Below are 19,748 nucleotides of genomic sequence, written 5' to 3'. Positions count from 1 at the left end.
GCTTCTATTTCTGAAGGGCTTTTTAGTCTTACATTTAGTTTAATGTTTTCATCTAGTATTTTTCGGTAAAGGTTCCAATCTGTTCTAGGTCCATGCAGTTTTGGAGTAGGTTGTTTGTTAATAACGCATGTGCTAATTGTTGCAACAATTGGTGAATGATCTGAAGATAGGTCATAACTTGGAACTATATCCATAAAGGTGTTAGATATTCCTTTTATGATGCAAAAATCTAAGAGGTCTGGTCTTTTTTTGGGGTCCGTTGGCCAGTACGTTGGTGTTCCTGTTGATAAATATGAGTATTTATTTTCTTGCATTAAGCTATAGAGCTCTCTCCCCTTTGTTGTTATTAATCTTGATCCCCAGTAAGTGTGTTTACTATTAAAGTCACCAGCTGCGATAAATTTTGGACCTAGAGTATTGAAGAAGGATCCGAAATCGTTTTTTTTAATATTGTGCTTTGGAGGGCAATATACTGCTGCTATTGTTATTTCGTAAGGTAATGAGCACACTTTAATTACTGTAGCTTGGATACAGTCTGTTATATAACTTTCCATCATGAAATGTTTAATTGATTGTTTGATCAAGATTGCTGTACCTCCATGGGCTGTCTTGTCTGGGTGGTTAGTATGATACGTTAGATAATGAGGTATTTTAAAATACGATTTGTCTGTAAAATGTGTCTCACTTATTAATAATATATCTATAAAATTTTGTTGTAGAAATATTATCACCTCGTTCTTATGATTCAGCAGGCCATTGGCGTTCCATTCAGCTATTCGTAAAAAGAACTTTATTTGCATACGAGTTTACTTAGCATGTTTATTACCATGCTGTTTTGTTGCAAGATTTGATTAAACATGGCTTTGAATTCTTCTAAAAACTTCATAAGAATAGTGTTTGAATCTTGGTTATCTGAAGGAGCAGCAGGAGGTTGTCTATTACTCGCTGCATTAGCATAGCTTACATTTGGTCTTACTGTATTGGGTATAAAGTTTCTGTTACGTGCTTGCGACATATTTTGGTGATGATTATATGTAGTTTGTGCTATATTTTTATTTCTATTTAAATTACGATAATATTCGCATCCTTTATAGTTAGCTGGGTGATCTCCTCCACATAAAGCACACGTAGCTGGTGTGTTCTTGTTCTTTTTACAGCTGTTTGTACTGTGCTGCCCTCCACATTTCACACAGACATATGGTCTATTGCAATATGTTTTTGAATGGCCATATAATTGACATCTCATACATTGGATGATATTTTTGTTTTTTTATGGGTGGTTCAATTTGTATATTGCAGTGTTGTAATTTCTGAATTTTATAAATATCTTGGTTATTGTCTGATGGTTCAAGGTCAACAAAGAACATATTTACCGGCTCTTTTGTAATCCTATGTTTAGCATTAATGATGTTTCTTACCTTGTGACCCAGTTTTGTCAGTTCTTCTTTGATATCTTCTGTTGCATGTGAATAGTGAAGGTATTTAATTACGACTCTATAGGCCCTTTCTTCCTTTGGTTGATATGTGTGATGAATAATGTTGTTCTCTCTCATATATCTTGATAATTTTCTGTATATTTCTGGATCGCTACAAATTATTTTGACTGTATTATTTGCCATAGTCCTGGTTTCGTATTGTTCAGCTTCAGCTATTTCTGTAAATTTTTTCCTCATTTCTGGGAAGTCGCTTACACCGTAAACAAATATTGGTGGTGGTTTAGGTTTTCTTGGCGCTGTTTCATTTTGATTGGTTTGATTTTCTTGGGTATCCGTTAGTGTATTATATTTGTTCGATAGTGTAATGGTATCATCTTCTTTGTCTGTTTCTACATTTGATCTGATTTTTCTGCGTTTTGTAGTTTTAACTACTTGCCATGAGTTTTTTGTTGACACATTTGCACTTTCTGGTTCGTCATCGCTTGTTGATGACATTCTGTAGTATTGCTGGCTATTTCTGTTATTTATGTGGCTGTTGTGTGGCGCGTTTGGTTGATTTATATATTGTTCTTGATTGGGCGGAAATATTATATTCGTCGAAGAATTGGTGGTTGGTTGATTTATTTGCATATTGTACATACCTGGTGTTTGTGATGAGATTTGTGGATAACCCTGTATATTGTTGATTTGTGATTGACCCTGTGTGTTGTTTGGAATCTGCATTTGTGGGTAAAAATTCATTTGGTTTGATGGATACTGGATTGGTAATGGCTGGCTGTTTACATTTTGCATTTGTTGGCTAACTATGTAGTTGTCGAATCCTGGTCCATTTCCCGTTGGAAACATTATAAATAAATTACTGAATTGTTTTTAAATTTAATTTGATGAGTTTATTGTTTTTAAGTCTATTACTAATTGATTGCTTTTTAATCACTTAACATTTACTTATCTGTTCAATTCGATAAAACCGGTCGCACGTTGATAACGGAGAACCACCTAACGTCCGCTCGGTTTGGAGTATCGATGTGAACTACATTAGAAAGTGAAATAACTTTTTGTAACGTAATAATACAAATAATATAAAAACATAATTGTTTGAAATATAGCATTTTCAACTCCAAATTTGCAAGTACGATGATTTGGTAAATATTTCGAGAATAAGAACAAAGTAAAAAAGGCAAATAAGGTAAGTGACCCAAATTCAGACACTGTCCTAAATTCAGACATATTTCTGTTTATTCGGTTAAAATAAGAAATTTGGTATATCCAGATAAATATTAAGACATCTATTGGTTTAATTTAACATTGATTTTTTCATTTCAAAATTCGTTTCCTACCTTACCGACATTGTATCTGTCAATACATAAACTAAAAGTTAGACGGTTCTTGCAAATTGTGTGTTGTGTCCCTCGAGAAAGAATTTCTAATAAGGTAAGCAGATTTCAGCTATTATTATATTTACTATAAGATATTAATAGTTAAGAAAATTAGAATAAACTTTGTTGACGTTGTATATAAGGGCTTTAAATTTTCATTTTAAGTTGGAATTCTATCAGTATAATTACAGCATCTAAAAATTTTAATGGTGTCGGAATAAGGTACAAGAAATTTCTTGTATTTCGTAAATCAGACACTGGGTGTCGGAATTGCGTACATAAGTTATAAAGTGAATATAGTTCTATTTCTTTCGTTTCTCTTATATTCACATAAGTCTATACCACTTTAGTTAGTAGAACTATTTTTTACAGCTTGTATCCAAATTCCGACACAGGTGTCGGAGTTAGGGACTTTAAATGTCCAAATTATGTTTAATTTGTGTAAACGAATATTCTCTGTTATTTTAACATTTAGATATTATTTGTAATAGTTTTTTGCTTTATTTACAGAATGTCGACGAAAAAGAAGGCATATACCTAAGATGATGTGAGACGTGCTTTAGAGGCCATTAAAGGTGGAACACCTTGTTTAGCCGCAGCGAGGCTATATAACGTCCCGAGAACTACACTCATTGGGAAGATCCGGGGCATTTACCCAGAAGAATGTCGCAGCGGAGCACCTTCTGTACTATCCGTTCATAAAGAAAATCTATTGGTTCAATGGATAATTAATATGGGGCGAATGGGTTTTCCTGTCACCAAGGATCAATTGCTCGATAGTGTTCGCCTTCTGATAAAAAATTTAAAGCGCCCTAACAATTTTACAGACGGAAGACCAAGTCGTCACTGGTATGAATTATTTACCAAAAGGCATCCAGAAATTAGTGAACAAATAGCTCAAAACTTATGTACATCTCGAGCAGCCGTAACTGAAAACAAAATCAGAAACTGGCATAAGGAAATTGAAGAATACTTTATTTCATGTAATATTAATATAACTGATCCAAAAAGAATATACAACACGGATGAGTCTGCTTTTTTTCTCTCGCCAAAAGGTCGCAAAGTGCTTGCCAAGAAAGGAAGTAAGTCCCTGCACGATAGATCCGGTGATGACAAAGAATGCTTGACTGTTCTTGTTACGGCTAATGCTGCCGGTCAACTAGCTCCAAATATGGTAATGTACGCATATGAAAGAATACCCAAGCACAGAGTATCGCAGGTGCCTAAAGGTTGGAGTATTGGTAAGTCAACCAGCGGATGGATGACTTCAGAATCTTTTTTCGAATATATAACAAACATTTTTTATCCATGGCTCTTATCTGAAAATATTCAGTTTCCAGTAATATTATACTTGGATGGACATAAGTCACACGTGACCTTACCTCTGACTGACTACTGTAGAGAAAAACAAATAATCCTGATAAGTTTGTTACCAAATTCCACACATATTCTACAACCTCTAGATGTGGGATTATTTAAATCTTTAAAAATGAAATGGAAAACTGAAGTACAAAATTTTAAAATTCAAAATGATTATAAACATTTAGGAAAAGACACCTTTGCCTCTGTCCTTCAAAATGCTTTAAGTTCAATAACAAATGTGGAAGATATTTTCAAAAAATTGTTTAAAGTATGTGGTCTTTGTCCATTTAATGCTGATAATATCGATTATCATAAACTTCTCGCTGAAGGCAATGAGCTTAACACAAGTACAGCCGCACCGGATCCTGAAAGAGTGAGTCATTTGCAATATCTGGAATCGTTCATTCAGCCAGATTGTTTGACTAAATGTTACGGACTGATGGGTGCAGAGTGGACAGGTGAAATTAAAGATAAGAGTTTGTATGAAGTTTGGTACAAACTATATCAGAAATCTAGATTATCCCAAAATATTGAGAAAACCGCCAACATTATAATCGATATTCAAGAAGACCTAATTCTAGAAGATGGGTGGGAAAATAAAGTGGAATTTGAAGCTGATGATACGTTACAAGGAGTAATTTTTGACATACAAGACATAGTTAAAGATACTGAAATCGAAGAAGAACTTCTTGGCCTTAGCGCATATGCTGAAAAAGAATTAACCATTATTGAAGAAATGAAAAGCATTGACGAAACAGGCACGAAAGAAATATTCGACGAAACAACAAAAACTAATGTTATAGGAAAGAAAATTAATGTATTAGAAATTATTTCATTGTCCCCAGAAAAACGAATTGATATCATTGAAAGCGAGCGAATACCAAAGGAATCAGTCAATAATAAAAATAATAGTAAAGAAATATTAGGGAACGTACAGTTGACTCCAGAAACACAAAATAATATCATTGAAGACGAGCAAGTAAAAGAGGAATCGGCCAAAGAAGAGAAAAATAATACTGAAAAAATATTAGTAACCTTACAATTGACACCAGAAAAATCAACTGTTATTGAAGAGAAGCAACTAAGAGAGGAATTAGTCAATAAAGATGAAGATATGAAGACTTGCAGAAGTAATAAACATTCTCGTGTTTTGCCAGGAGTGGTTATACCATCCCCGTTTAAAAACTCATTGTTCTGGCTTGAACCTACGAAAAAAATAACCTCAAGAAAGTGTCGAATTAAGGTTCCTTCGGTAGGCACCTCCGACGCTTGGAGACAATATTTTTTGAAAAAAGACGAAGACCAGAAAAACGTAATTAGAGAAAAAGAAGAGAGAAAGAGAAAAAGAGAAGAAAATAAAAAATTGCGCGAGGAAAATATAAAAAAACCTAGAAAAAAGATCATTAAAAATAAACAAAAAAGCACAGAAGAAGAAAAAGATGGATCAGTTAGTGACGAAGAGTCAACTAAAGATAACGATGACATTAAAAATTCAGGTAAGACACCATTTTATTTAAGTAACTAGGTTTTTTGCTTAATTTTACTCTACAATAATAATTATTTTAGATGAAGTTTTGATTGGAGAAATAAAAATAGGTGATTTTGTAATTGTCACCTATTTTGAAGAATATTATCCAGCACAAATTACAGATAAAAACAGTGAAAAGATGTTGGCTAATGCAATGGTTAAGGCTGGCAGTTGGTGAAAATGGCCAACTATAAAAGATGAAATTTGGTATGATAACCATGAAGTTGTTAAGAAGATCAAACCTCCCACAGAAATAAATAAAAGAGGATATTTTTCTATTAAAGAATTAAAAACGCATAATAATATATAATGTTATAAATAATCTGTCCTATTTTATATTAACTTTTCTTAAATTAGTGATTTTATTTATTGTCGGAAGAATGTTCCTCAAATGCCTGATTTAGGATCAGTGTCTGAATTAGGTTCACTGACATGTCTGATTTTGGAGCAAACTGCACTCTTGATGTCGGAATTAGGTGATTTTTGTATGGTTATAATAAATATAAAAATATAATTAACTTGTCGAAGTTTTATGATTAATAATTTGTCAGGTTCTCTTAGAAACAGTTATTAATTCGAGAAAATAAAAACTGATCAATGTTACTCAATAAGTATTAATTCCAATAAATAAAATGGAACGTGAAAGCCTAAACATGTCTGAATTTGGGCCACTGACCTTATATGTTGCAAAGATAAAAAGTGTATATAAAAATGTATGCCTACTTTATTGTCATATCAGTCTCATAAAGTTTATAGTTCTATTTCCTTTCAAATAAACAAATATTAATAAAATATATCGCGAACATTTACGACTTCTCAATACAGAAATTCTTTGGGTAAAATAAAGTTGAATTTATGTTTATCAATTGTGGATGTTTCACAAAACACTTAAGCGATTTTTATTACAAACAATAACAAGTCAACTTACCAACGACATGCAGGAATCCAAATCTCGTTTTAGCCGTGACAGTATTGATTTGACACATATAACGGCCTTTATCTTCCTCTTGGACATTGTTGATATGTAGGAACCAAGTTCTGTGCTTGTCGTGAGTGACGCTTATCCGTGGATTCCTTGTTATTACGTGATTGTGGACTGTCAAGATTGCTGATTGCTCAAAATGCATCCAAGCAACCTAAAACAAGCCAAACAATAAACTTTAAGAGTATTTACGACAAATGAAAATATCTGTGTATTTTAGTTTTATTATTTGAAAAAAAAATAATTTTAATAATGTAAAGCACGTATTTTATATATTTTATATATATATATATATATATATATATATATATATATATATATATATATATATATAATTATATTTCCGCGGTTAGTAATTAAATCTAAAGGTAAGATTAACACTATTAAACTCGACAGGCTTCCAGGTTGAACCGCGTCGATTTGAGTCTAAAGGTCGTGGCACATTATCGTGCACGTTGCATTTCCAGCACAGCGTTTAGTTTCCGAAAAATATAGTTTAAATGGTTTTAAATATGAACAACGCACACTGTCCGGAACATAGCGTTTCAGACACCTAACGTTTCCGTTCAGTATATTCGAAAACAATATTTTACTGATGCTGACGGCTACGTAACGAGTCGTAACCGGTTGATACGGATAATGTGAATTAGATATCCTTCGTTTTCCCCTAGTTGTTTATTTAGGTATTTGTTTGATTTTGATACAGAGTATTTGAAAAAATAATTTTCGAGGCTATTTTGTCATTTATGCATTGTGTTTTTATTGCTTTGTGACAATTAAACACGAAAGTGATAAACAATTAGGACTTTTGCACGGAAGTGATACCTCTTCTTTTTTAAAAATACTCTTTGGTTTGATATATATGGCTTCGTTAAATGGAGTATTTTGATTTTCAACTAAAGGTGTAATTAAATTTAAAATATATTCAAACTGAATCCTATTCATTCCAAAATGTCCATATTTTTCATCGTCATTAATTAATTCTTTGTATAAAGTCCAGTATTCACCTTCCTTTTTCCTTTCTCTTAGCATTGGATGTACTTCAAACCTCCTTTTTACTACAGTTTTTCTTTCTTCATCGTTAAGTAGAAGAGCAATTGCACATAATTTTTGTCGAGAAAAGCGAGATCATATCTTCACCGAACCAAACTGAAACGTTCTATGTATGAAAATGTGCGCAATCCGATTGCTGGAGTGGAAACGCTACGTACCGGAAACTATACGTGCACGATAATATGCCGCGACCTTAAAACTGAAACTTAGAAGCGCAAATTAAGTCACCTATTATAATAGTTATATCTTCTTTTTTAATTCGTTTAAGTGGATTTATCAACAACTCATAGAATTGCCTACCTCTTCTTCTTCTCTGGTTTATCGATGATGGAGCATACACTTAGTTAAAACATTTAGTTTGACGGGAGTAGTATTCAGTTGGATTATTATTAATCTTTTAAAAACAGGTATACCATTTGTAACATATTGACGTAATTGAGAATATATGATTATTCCAACTCCATAAATATGTTGACCGCTATCATTTCGTGAGTGGTATACCATATGGTTGTCAACAATACAAGCACCACTATGTCCTCTCATTTCGCTTATGCCCATTATATCTATTCCAAGTCTGGCCATTTCTTAAATGGTATTATGAAGTTTTCTAGTCTGATACATTTTCTTCACCTTCCTAGTACATATTTTAATAACAAACTCTGTAGTTTTTGTAGACACTTTTCCAGTTCTGTCTCAGAGGTTTCGCGGGGTTACGACCTGGGAGACCCTGTGATCTAGAGGTGGATCGCCTCCCCTGTCGAATCTTGGCTTCCGTATTCCATGATAAGTAGCTGTTTCCTTTTTAGTTGTATTAGCCATGACAGCTGGAGAGATCTCATCAAGGACCTTTAATGCAGTGGTTTCTCGTTGCCTTCTGCATTCTGATGCCGTTGACCACTTTGTTCTTTCGTCTTCGAGACCAATTTCTCAATCTTAGGACAACAAAGTGCCCATCCACTTACCAGCTCATTCGCCCGATGTCGTTGGCCAGTAGAATGTAGAGTGCTTATCCGGCAAATTGGCGACATACTCTCGGCACGAGACTCGGACGTCAGAGTCTCGTTGGTTATCTAGCAGGATGCACTAGAGGACCATGATCTAGATCATTATACAAGCAGGTAAGGTTGACATTTGAATAGGAGGAGCTATATGTTGCACATCACTATTCCATTATACCCCATGCGTAATGAGTACCATGCTTTATGTACCTTGGGCAAAACGTGAAGTTTTGTACATCTTGACGACTTTTCTCGTGGAGTGAGCTGGAACTGTTTGTCTTTCTTGATATTTGATGCTTGTATTTTGTGTATTTTGTCTTTCGTTGTTTTTTCTAGATACGTTGTTGGATCTGATGCGATTTTTTGATACGCAGTTTAGAGTATTATTTATTTTTATGTCGTAGTCTTCAATATTTATTTTTATCCTGTTTGCCGGGGGTAAGTCAGTATTAGAAAATCCGTATCAGATATTTGTAATCAATACTGATGTATTAGCCAGATTGGAAAAAACTTCTTCTTCTTATAGTGCTGTGCCTTCTTATTACCTTAAGGCCAAACGTCTGTCTTTTGAGGCATGCAAAAGATGGCCAGTGTTATTTATGCCTGTCCAGTTCTTTATGTTCTGTAGCCACGACATTTGGTTGCGACCTACTCCTCTCTTGCCTTCAATCTTTCCCTGTATGATTAGTTGAGGGATTGCGTATTTTTTTCCTCTCAAAATATGACCGAGGTATCCAATTTTTCGTACCTTGATCAAATTGAGTAGTTCTCTCTCAGTATTTGCCTTTCTTAAGACTTCCTCGTTTCTCGCCCTATCTGTCTATGGTATGCGGAACATTCTTCGCAACGTCCACATTTCGAAGGCCTCCAACTTCTTAATGGCCTTAATGGAAGGTACTCTTAACGTCCATGATTCCATGCCGTATAATAATATAGACCATACATAGCATTTAACCATCCTTTAACCATCCTAAAAAAACTAATTGTAGCGACTCTCAGTCGTCAACATATGGATTTTTGCAAAAAGAAAACCCAAGAATGAGGAACAACCGAATGATAGTGAAGAGAAAAACCGAGCAAAGAAAACAGAACAGTGGATGAGGAAAATAATTTCTTTCTAAGGTACGCTCAAGTTTTAAAAATTTTCACTCACAACGCAAGCTATGCTAAAACTAGATATAGTACATTTATTTGCTTATATTTGAGTTTTTATGCCTGAAATGTTACATCCCCATCTTCAACAGAACAGGACAGATCGCTGTCGACACATTCAAATTTCTTTACTTCTAGAAGACGTACTGGAAGTATCACACCAAATAATTTGGTTAGATAAAATGCTATTATTTCTCCATTGACATCACAAGCAATTCAAGAAGAATCACAAACTTCTCAAGAATTTGCCAGCTATGATGAGATCGCAGCATATACATACATTTCCGGATACAGATACAGATTACATGATTCTTTAACCGACTTACCAAATTAAGTACAGTATACTCCCTCTATAACGAACACGGTTATTACGAGGTTTCGTTTATAACGAAATACATTAGATGTCCCGTGAAATTTCTATTGAACTATAACCGTCTATAGCGAGGCAAATTTGGTTATAAAGAGAGAAAATAAGATCCAAAAACGTGTTTTTTACGTTTTTGGTCGGGTCGTGGCTATAAATAAATACCTTTTCAAACAGACCCTCAATAAACTTAACTGCAGCCTGCAATAAACTTCTTTACAATGAATAAATATAAAGATGTTTCACATCTTTAGAAAATATGAGGGAATGATACTGGGCCATTTAAAGCAGTTAAAAATGACAGAGTTCTTAAAATTGCAGAAGCAATAGTTTATGATATCATTGAAAATACGCTTTATACATTACGTAGTTGGAAAAAAATATAAGTACAGATTTTTTATTTTAACGTATATCATTGATAATAAAAGTAAACAACTCTTTTATGTTTTAATATATTTCATTGATAATAAAAGTAAATAACTTTTTTTCAAAAACGCCATTCAAACAATATTTATTAGCATCTTATATTGCTCCGAATGGCTTCACTATAGGAAGTTAATGGTTTAGAAAACTACAGATTCATATGTATGCACAGTATTATTATTGTCTGATATAACGAGATCGGCTTATAACGAGGTAATTAGTCTGTCATTTCACTTCTCGTTATAGAGGGAGTCTACTGTAGTAGTTTTTTCAGTAGTAATTTTTAAAAAATAGTTTTTAGTTAAAATTTTTTTTAGAAATATATATTTATAAGTAATTTAATTTCTTAATGTAGATAAAGAAATACTATTAAAAAAATAGGCTACCTCCAGTTGGTATCGGGTTTTGTATATCACGCCTTATTAAATTGTTCAATTATTCACTGAAGATATTTATCGACATACGAAAAGAAAATATTATTAATATTTTTGCTTACTGTTAATTGGGTGCACCCAGCATTTTTTTTGCTTGGACGCCTCCAGGCTCAACAAAAGTAATGCTTATTCATCGGAAGAAGAGCTAGCTGAGAACGTTTAATATTTGGAATAAAACTGAAACGCTGTTAATTGACCGCAGTATGTCTGTGTTTAGAACTCCAAAAAAGAACTCTAAACGCAGAACTCTGAACGAAGAACTCGGAACGCCTGTGCGAGCGGGCTTATTGTTTCATCACGACAGCGTTCTAAAAAAGTAAGGTTAAAAAGTAATGATTTCTGAGGTTTTCCGTGTATTACTCCACGTTTATATGAAAGTCATTAGCTTTCTAACTAACACAACAATATAATTTTTGTAATTAAGGTGTTTTACATTGTAATTTTGACATTAAGAAGATCGGAGGACACAACTGGATGCAAGTGGCGCAAATGGAAAACACTGGATTGATTTGGGGGAGGCCTATGTCCAAAGTTGGATTACTTAAGGCTGAAGAGAGTACAAAATGACAATGAGAGGCGAGTAAGATGTAAAATATTTATTTTAACAAGTTTCTTAATTAAATCGTTAATAAATTTGTTAATAAAGTTCACCTTAATGATAGTAACCAACAATACTAATTAAAACATACATATTAAAATTTTCCCAACAAAGAATAAAACACTCTTAAAACTCATAGCATTAATTACATTAAATATTTTAGTACACTTAGATTTTATTCAAAATGGGAATACAAATTTTACACTCTGTGTTCATTGAATTTTACTTGAATTTCAGAAACTTTTCGCAACACTTTGAATTTCAGAGTCCCAATATCTGTAATGTAACATTGTTACATTACACCACTCTGAACTATGTCGCTTAATGGCAATACACCGTTTTCATTGAAATTTGAGATCTTCATTCAGATTATTTTGGCTGGTAATAATTTTCTTGAAAAAACATGTTTTACATAAAGGGAATATCTTTAATTAACTAGTTGGAGCATGAAATTAATAATTTAAAAGTTAAAAGCGTTGTCGGTATATTCCGTTTATGATCTTTCCCATAACTGAATTTAAAAAAAAAATATTTTATTTAGTTATGAAGCTATTTTCTGTAGCTATAGAATTTTACGTTCAGATTTAAGTCATACCGCTCTTACTACTTTAAGGAAAAGATTCACTCATCCCAGATACCTAGGTATAAACGGAAATGAACTCTGGAGGATCTCTCCATTTTACCAAGCCCTAGGTAACCTTTTTTTGACTGAGGTGGAAACATTTTAAACCAACTAGGGAAGATGTCCCTAGTACTGTTGGATTCGATCTGGAAAGCAGTATATGCTAGGACATAGCATTCAGACTATGGATTATTATATGCGCCGCATGCCCCTCAGCCGCATATCTACTTAAATCACCCTTTTCGGAAAAGGAGCCCCCGGACGAGTTCAATTGGTGAAGGGAACATTAGGATGCCTGAAAATTCAAGAGGAAAACTGGAAAAAAGATTCTCACCTAAAAGCAATAAAAACGACTTAAATAAGATGACAGTATTGAAAAGAAATAAAAATATGGGGTGATAAAAAGCGCAGGTGTATGTGAACTGACAAGGGGGAATGTGAAAGTAAAAGAGGGGATGCACGAGGTCGTAAAACATCGTACTTAATATAATAATTATAGATCTGGCTTTGAAGGTGCCCTAGTAGATAGACAAAGTTACTTCTAGCACAACCCCTAAATCTCAACACCTACCTCCGGTCGTAAATGCCAAATGGCTTAACGTAGGATGGCGTGTGACGTATCGTTGAAAAGCGAATGATAAATGGGGTTCAATGTACTATGCTCTACGTGTATTGCAGCATACCAAAAGAGCATTGCATCATATCTCTGCTGTTATTGGTCCGATCGTGACGTACGAGGTGCTAAATGAAAGGGAATGGGATGTAGAAGAGAATTTTAAAGAGAAAAACAAACATTACAGCATTGCCAAACATTTAAACCATATACCATTATAGCATTGTCTCCTTATTTTTATCTCAAATCCCTGTCCTCGTTGAACTTCCCTTCGTATTGTTAGATACTTCCAAATCAATTAGTGTTGTTTGTTTAGTTCGATTATTAACTAGTATGTAATCCGGTCTATTATGTGCCACTGGTTGATCTCTGATCATAGTACGGTTGAAGTAAAGTTTGTATATAGTTTTTATTACCAAGCATACTGTAAGGAAAATATTGATAACACGGAAGATGGTTGGTTTGAAGAAGTCCCCGTTTGTTTGCTAGTTCTTATGCTGTATTTATCCTACAAGATCATGCCATTCTTCATAATCAGTTCTGCAAATGCCTGGTAATTCATAGTAAAATCTTACAAGGATTCTTGCCTAGCATATTTTGAATCCATATCGGCATTTGTCGTTTTGCAACTAAGGATATTTGAAGACACATTTCAGGCAATTTTTGGTTAGTATAACCTGATTCTGAATGGCAAGCAAGCAACCTACTGTTTCAGGGAACATCTTTTATGATGTCAACTAATAGTTTGACGCTGTATTGCGACATAATCCTGGCTGACTTCATTGGGAGGTCGCCCATGTTGAGGTTTAACCATCAAGTTTAAGCATTTTTTTCCTTAGATAGTGGTTTATGTGCACCTCTTTTTCCATTAACTAAAGCAGTTTTGTGTCTTTTACTGTGCAAATCTTGCGTTGTAAAACATGTGCCTTACCTTGTTCCTGAAAATAAGTTCTTAAGGTAGCAACCTGTTTTACCAATTGCTCACCTATATCCATAAATCCTCTTCCCCCTAGATATTGATGTAATATTATTTTGAATACTGCACTACGAGGATGATGTCTTTGTGCCTTTGTGAGACGTATTCGAGCTTTTTTCTGAACATTTTCTATGTTCATTTTAGTCCACTTACTTAGTATTATTAGAATATTAGTATTATTTAGCATTATTGGAATATTTTCGGTTTCGATATGATTTTCATCTGGTACTTTTTAGAAGAAAATTATATATAACTTTTTCAAAAACGCGTATAGTTATTAAAACCATATACTTGTACAGTGAGACGTTTTAACAATTTCTGAACAATCTGCAAGCTGCTACTTTATTTTAAAAAGAAAACATATTTATATACCTCATAATCGAACTAGTAGCATTCATACCTGGGGCTTTCGTTAAAAGCTAGGTCGCAATAAAAAATACGCAATGCATAATTCATGAAAAAGGGAAATATTTATCCTATCCAACAAGTGGATTACAATGCCTAGAGCATTAGCTATAATCCAGAGGATTAAGCGGCTTGTTGATGATGTGTATATGTGGAAATATGTATACATATATGTAAAGGCTTGTATTGCCATACATATACACTGTTAAAAATGTATTTATCAAAAAATAGTTGCAAAATTTGATACTTTTATGGAAATATATAGCGAAATCAAATATAAATCTATCTTTACGACAACGAAACAAACCTTTAATGTTTAAAAACAAAAACAGAACAATTGTATGACCACTCGATATAGAGAATATATTTTATTACAGACTAAGGAATAATAAAGCCTACCGTCCCAAAGAAGTAACAAAAGAAATATCAATAATTATCATAATCATTATCATCATAATCCTTAGCATATTCTCTGTGCCATGTAATACCTGATTGTTTCCTTATATTATAGTTCCATCTATACAGTTTGGACGTCGTCGTCTTGGTCTCTTAACGCTTATTGGATACCACAGTGTAATTCTAGTGGACCATCTATTGTCAGTTCTTCTGACTAAATATCCCGCCCACTGCCATTTTAAAGATTTAATTCTGTGGATTACATCAGTAACCTCGATTTTCTGTCTGATCCATTCTATTATTTTGCGATCTCTCCTTGTTATGCCTAGCATGCATCGCTCCACTAATCTTTGAGTGACTTTGAGTTTCGCTAGTATTCTCTACTCTTCTTTATGGCTTGGAAGCGTGGACACTAAAACAAGTCCATCTGAATAAGTTGGCCGCCTTTGAATTTTGGTGTTACAGAAGAATCCTACGAATATCATGGATTAAAAGAATATCAAACGTGGAAGTAACTAGAAGGATAGGAAATGAGGCGGAAATAATATTAACTATCAAAAGACGAAAACTTGAGTACTTAGGACATGTGATGAGAGGGCAAAAATACGCATTATTACAACTTATTATGCAAGGCAAAATCCGAGGAAAGCGAAATGTGGGAAGACGAAGAATATCCTGGCTTAAGAACTTAAGGGAATGGTTTGAATGCAGTAGTGCAGAACTTTTTAGAGCGGCAGTCAACAGAGTCCGCATAGCCATGATGATTTCCAACCTTCGATAGAAGATGGAACTTAAAGAAGAAGAAGATACTGATAGAATGCTTTTTTTTCTTCAGGTGGAGTGGCATCCTGGATTTAAATATAATTGCATTTTTACGATAAGATGCCCAAGCCAATTTCGTTATTCTGTTGATTTCTGCGAGTAAGAAGCCATATGTGTGTATTAATTATCCCAAGTATACATACACGTCTACTGTTTTAAGTGCAGCGGTGTTGTTTATTATTATATCTTGGACATCCACTAGCTGCATTAAGGTCGCTTATTAGTTATTGTAATTCTGCAGGATTATTAGTTATCAGAACGATGTCGTCTGTAAATCTTAGATGGCTGCGGAATTCTTCATCGATGAATAGGCCTTTGTTCTGACATTTCATTTTGCTGAATGTATGTTCTAGGGTTGAAGTGAAGAGCTTTGGTGACATTGGATCTCCTTGTCCTATTCTCAGACAGGATACTAATGTTACAAATGTAAACAAAAACAATAAATGTTAAAATTTTACAAGCATATGCAGCCACACAAGACTATGAAGAAAAAGAAATTACAAAATTTTATCATGATTTAGAACAACTATTAGCATTTACAAGAAACACAAGTTCAGTATTGTTATGGGAGATTTTAATGCGAATATTGGCAAAGGAGAATAAGAAGATATCATAGGAAAATATGGTCTGGGAATACGAAATGAAAGAGGAGATATGTTGGCATCTTTTTGCGTAGAAGTGAGACAAAGTAACAAGTAAGTTAAGGCAACTAGTAATAACAAACACAAATGTCGTTCTGGTCTTATTGACACTAATCAATTTACAAACGTTTTGGAAGAGAGTTGACTCGAAGTTTCGCCGTTGGTCGAAGTGGATCTCCAAGGGAACAACAAATCGGTTAAAGAATTCTTCAACAAGTACCTCTACAACGGTAACAGCTTCTTGATTTTGGGATCGCATAGGCCTCAGTTCATTTCGTAAAATAATCCATGGCCACCAGGATATATTTATTTCCATCATCCGTTTCTGGAAATGGACCTGTAATGTCGATTGCTACTCTTTTCATAGGACTACCAACATTTTACTCTTTCATGGGTGCCCCTTTTTACCAACTAGACCATTACTGGTTGCACACAGTTCACATTTGCGACACCATCTTCTTACATCATTTTTACAATTGACCCAATAGAACTGTTCTCGAACCTTTTGCAGAATCTTTGCAATACCAAAGTGTACACCTGATGCACCGTCATGTAACTGACGCATTACTTCTGGCACTTAACTTTCAGTTACAATCAACTGAAGCTTAGATTCTGTACCATCATCGTTCTCAAAGGTTCTATACAGAAAATCATCTTTTAGGACTAGGCAATTCCATTGGCTTCAGTAGGACTTGACTTTTGGACTACACGCACTAATGTCTTGCTAAGAAGCATCCAATCCAATACTCTTTTTATACAAAGATGATCTCCTTGGGCGTCTTGTAGCTGTTGAGGCTTATATTGATCATTAATGATGGTGGTTTGTCTCACAGGTCAAAGTCGTTCGTCTAATTTAAGACAGTGATTACAATTTGCACTGCATGGCAGTCTTAACAGAGCATTAGCATTTGAATGATTTTTCTTAGTCCAGTGTTCGATCTGTTCTAGCTTTCTGACTATTATTTTTTTTTAATTTACAGCGAATGTGACCTTCGTCCCAACCATTCCATTATCTCTAATCGCGTCTCTTTGCTATTGTGTCACGAACTATATTCCGTACGATTTCCTCCAGACGTTTATCATTTAGCTCGTCGCCTTCTTTAGAGGTTCGGACTCGATAGCTTCGTGTAGCTTGACTAGCTGTTTCGTGTTCCAAGGCAATGGCGAGCGCTTCATATAAACCTTTCAGTCTTGCTAGTCGTTAAGCCTTCTGTAGTTCACTCTCTCTTAACACATTGACAAAGGTATCTACAGCAATTTCTTTCAATATGTTGCCTGGTACGTGCGGATAAGCCAACCGCGCTATACGAGAAATATATGCTTCAAATTCTTGCAAATTCTCACTTGCTCGTTGAATTCTATTTCTTATTTATACTTTCTAGACTTGTTGTAGGTTAGCATCTTCGTAACATTTGTCTAGTCAAGTGAACAAGGTCTGGTAATATTTTTCTTGACCCTTAGGAATCGATTTTAGGATATCCACAGCATCACCTCGTAAAGCAGCAGTCAAGGAAACAGACTTTTCTTGTTATGTCCAATGATTGGCTGTTCCAATAGCTTCAAATTGTCTAAGGTATATGGACCAAGAAGGCTTCCCATCAAATCGTGCCAATTTAAATCTCATACGATGTGTCGTTTCGCCCCTCGGTGCTTCTTCTTTTACTATAGGATCTAGAGCTACTGCATTAACTGGTGGTAGCAATTTATTATTGGTTATCATGCTGTCTAACTGTTTGATCTTCTCTTTTACCTTATCCGATATTCTAGGAGCTTCTTCAAATTTCTCATTGTTCTGAATATATATTTCTCTAATTATTTGAGAAGTCTGTCGAATCTTTTACAAACATTTTCAAATTTTTCATAATTCTTTCTAAAAGTTTCTTCGATCATTTGAGAAACATTTTCAATCATCATTCTTTCTAGAAGTTTATTCGATCTTCGTTAAAACTGCTTCCTCTGCTGATTAAATAGAATATATCAGTCATATATCTCCATTCTTGTTGAGAAGATCCTCCGATCGTTATTGAAGGATCTTCTTGGAACCGCTGTAGTCTTCATCTTGTTCTTCTAGTTGTTCACGTAACTGTTTTACTGATTGTTCTGCAAGAGGCATCTTTGGTCAGGCACACACGTATTTTTTAAATCTTTTTTCTTACAAAGATCACTATCGAACTACGCAGATGTTTCCGACGAACAATACTTTCAAGATTGCACTAATTGCGGGGACAAACAATTATCGCTGGGAAGAAGCAATATTAATATTAATTCTAATAAGTCCACTGGATTTGACTTAATAACATAAAAAATATTACAACAGTTACTTAGAAAGGCCATCGTAAAACTCAAAACTCTCATAAATACAGCATTTAGGCTAGAACACGAACCAATTATGTGGAAAACTATAAATACATAATTCGCGTCCCGTTATTGGGCTTACTAGTTGCCAATATCCATGGAAAACAGACATAGTAAGAACAATATATTATAAAAACTATTAACATTTCTAATAAAGTTATAAATATTTTATGGTTGGTCCCTAATAATTTATTCGGCTTCTTTCTCCCCTGCTAATGAAGGCCAGTCAACTTATGATCCGTATATTGATATATCTACTTCATTTAGGTCCGAATAAATCGTAGAAACAACGAAACGAAATTTTCCTGAAGTTAAGTTAAAGTTGTTTGTTTTTGTGATGGCTTTCTCGAGGTAAATTCACAAAACTCGCCAAGGGGTTTTTCCAAATTAAATAATGAAAACGCAAGGCGTCTAAAAAACAACGCTTTTCCAGAGAGGATGAAAGAGTGCTGGAAAATAATATTGATGCGAAATTGTAGCTAAATAAAAAGCTGTGCATTCAAACGAACTCAAGCGGACGTCGTCTTGTAGAATTTTAAAATATTAAGGGAAATTAATTTAATAAATATGCAGTTACTAAATAAAATATCACAATATGAATTTTCATTGTTTCTACAAAATTTTTCAACATCAGGCAAATCAAAAATAGTTAGAAAATAATTTCTCTCTAGAAAACTAAAGTCTGTCTTCATCTACGGTCCATCATAACATAATTTAACATATTAGACTGTCAGATTTCAATACGAAGTTCAACCACGATTTTATCACTTAATTATGCCTTTTTGTAGGTGAAAGTAGCCGAAATTGTACCGGCGCGGCGCCAATATTGTACCACCGTTGTATTTATTCTTTAAGAAGGTGCCAGAGCGCCCTTACGTCGTTTAGTGGAACTAGTTACTACCTAGAGTTGAGTGCTGAAGAAGTATTACAATGATTACATTTATCGATTTTGTTTTATCGATTTTTTTTGTATTTCATGGTGTTTCAGTATAGTTTTCTAGTTCCATACGGAAGCTTACAGCATCTGTAAAGGTATGTGCAAACCATTTTGATTTATAAATACAAGAGAAGCATGTATTTAGGTATATAAAACTGAGTTGTTTCCCTTTGCCGGACCATTTTTAGGTTAGGAATCGTAGTTTTTTTACATAAAGTGCAAGTTACCCATATTTTACCACGCCGAGTTGCCTATATTGTACTGGTACAATTTTA

At 34.1% G+C, this 19,748-nt stretch overlaps 1 protein-coding gene across 3 annotated transcripts in view; it reads right to left on the bottom strand.

The window, feature by feature from the left end:
- The window catches only part of LOC140452009 (lachesin-like), a 461,558-nt gene that overhangs the window by 193,980 nt on the left and 247,830 nt on the right, over positions 1 to 19,748 (bottom strand). For all 3 annotated transcript variants that reach the window (XM_072546020.1, XM_072546018.1, XM_072546019.1), the window contains exon 4: positions 6,631 to 6,838. In XM_072546020.1, coding sequence (XP_072402121.1) covers positions 6,631 to 6,838 — 208 coding nt within the window. The remainder of the gene's footprint in view (positions 1 to 6,630; positions 6,839 to 19,748) is intronic.

Source organism: Diabrotica undecimpunctata, chromosome 10 (assembly GCF_040954645.1).
Source record: "Diabrotica undecimpunctata isolate CICGRU chromosome 10, icDiaUnde3, whole genome shotgun sequence".
Taxonomy (NCBI): domain Eukaryota; kingdom Metazoa; phylum Arthropoda; class Insecta; order Coleoptera; family Chrysomelidae; genus Diabrotica; species Diabrotica undecimpunctata.
This window is presented reverse-complemented; position numbering and strand designations above follow the sequence as displayed.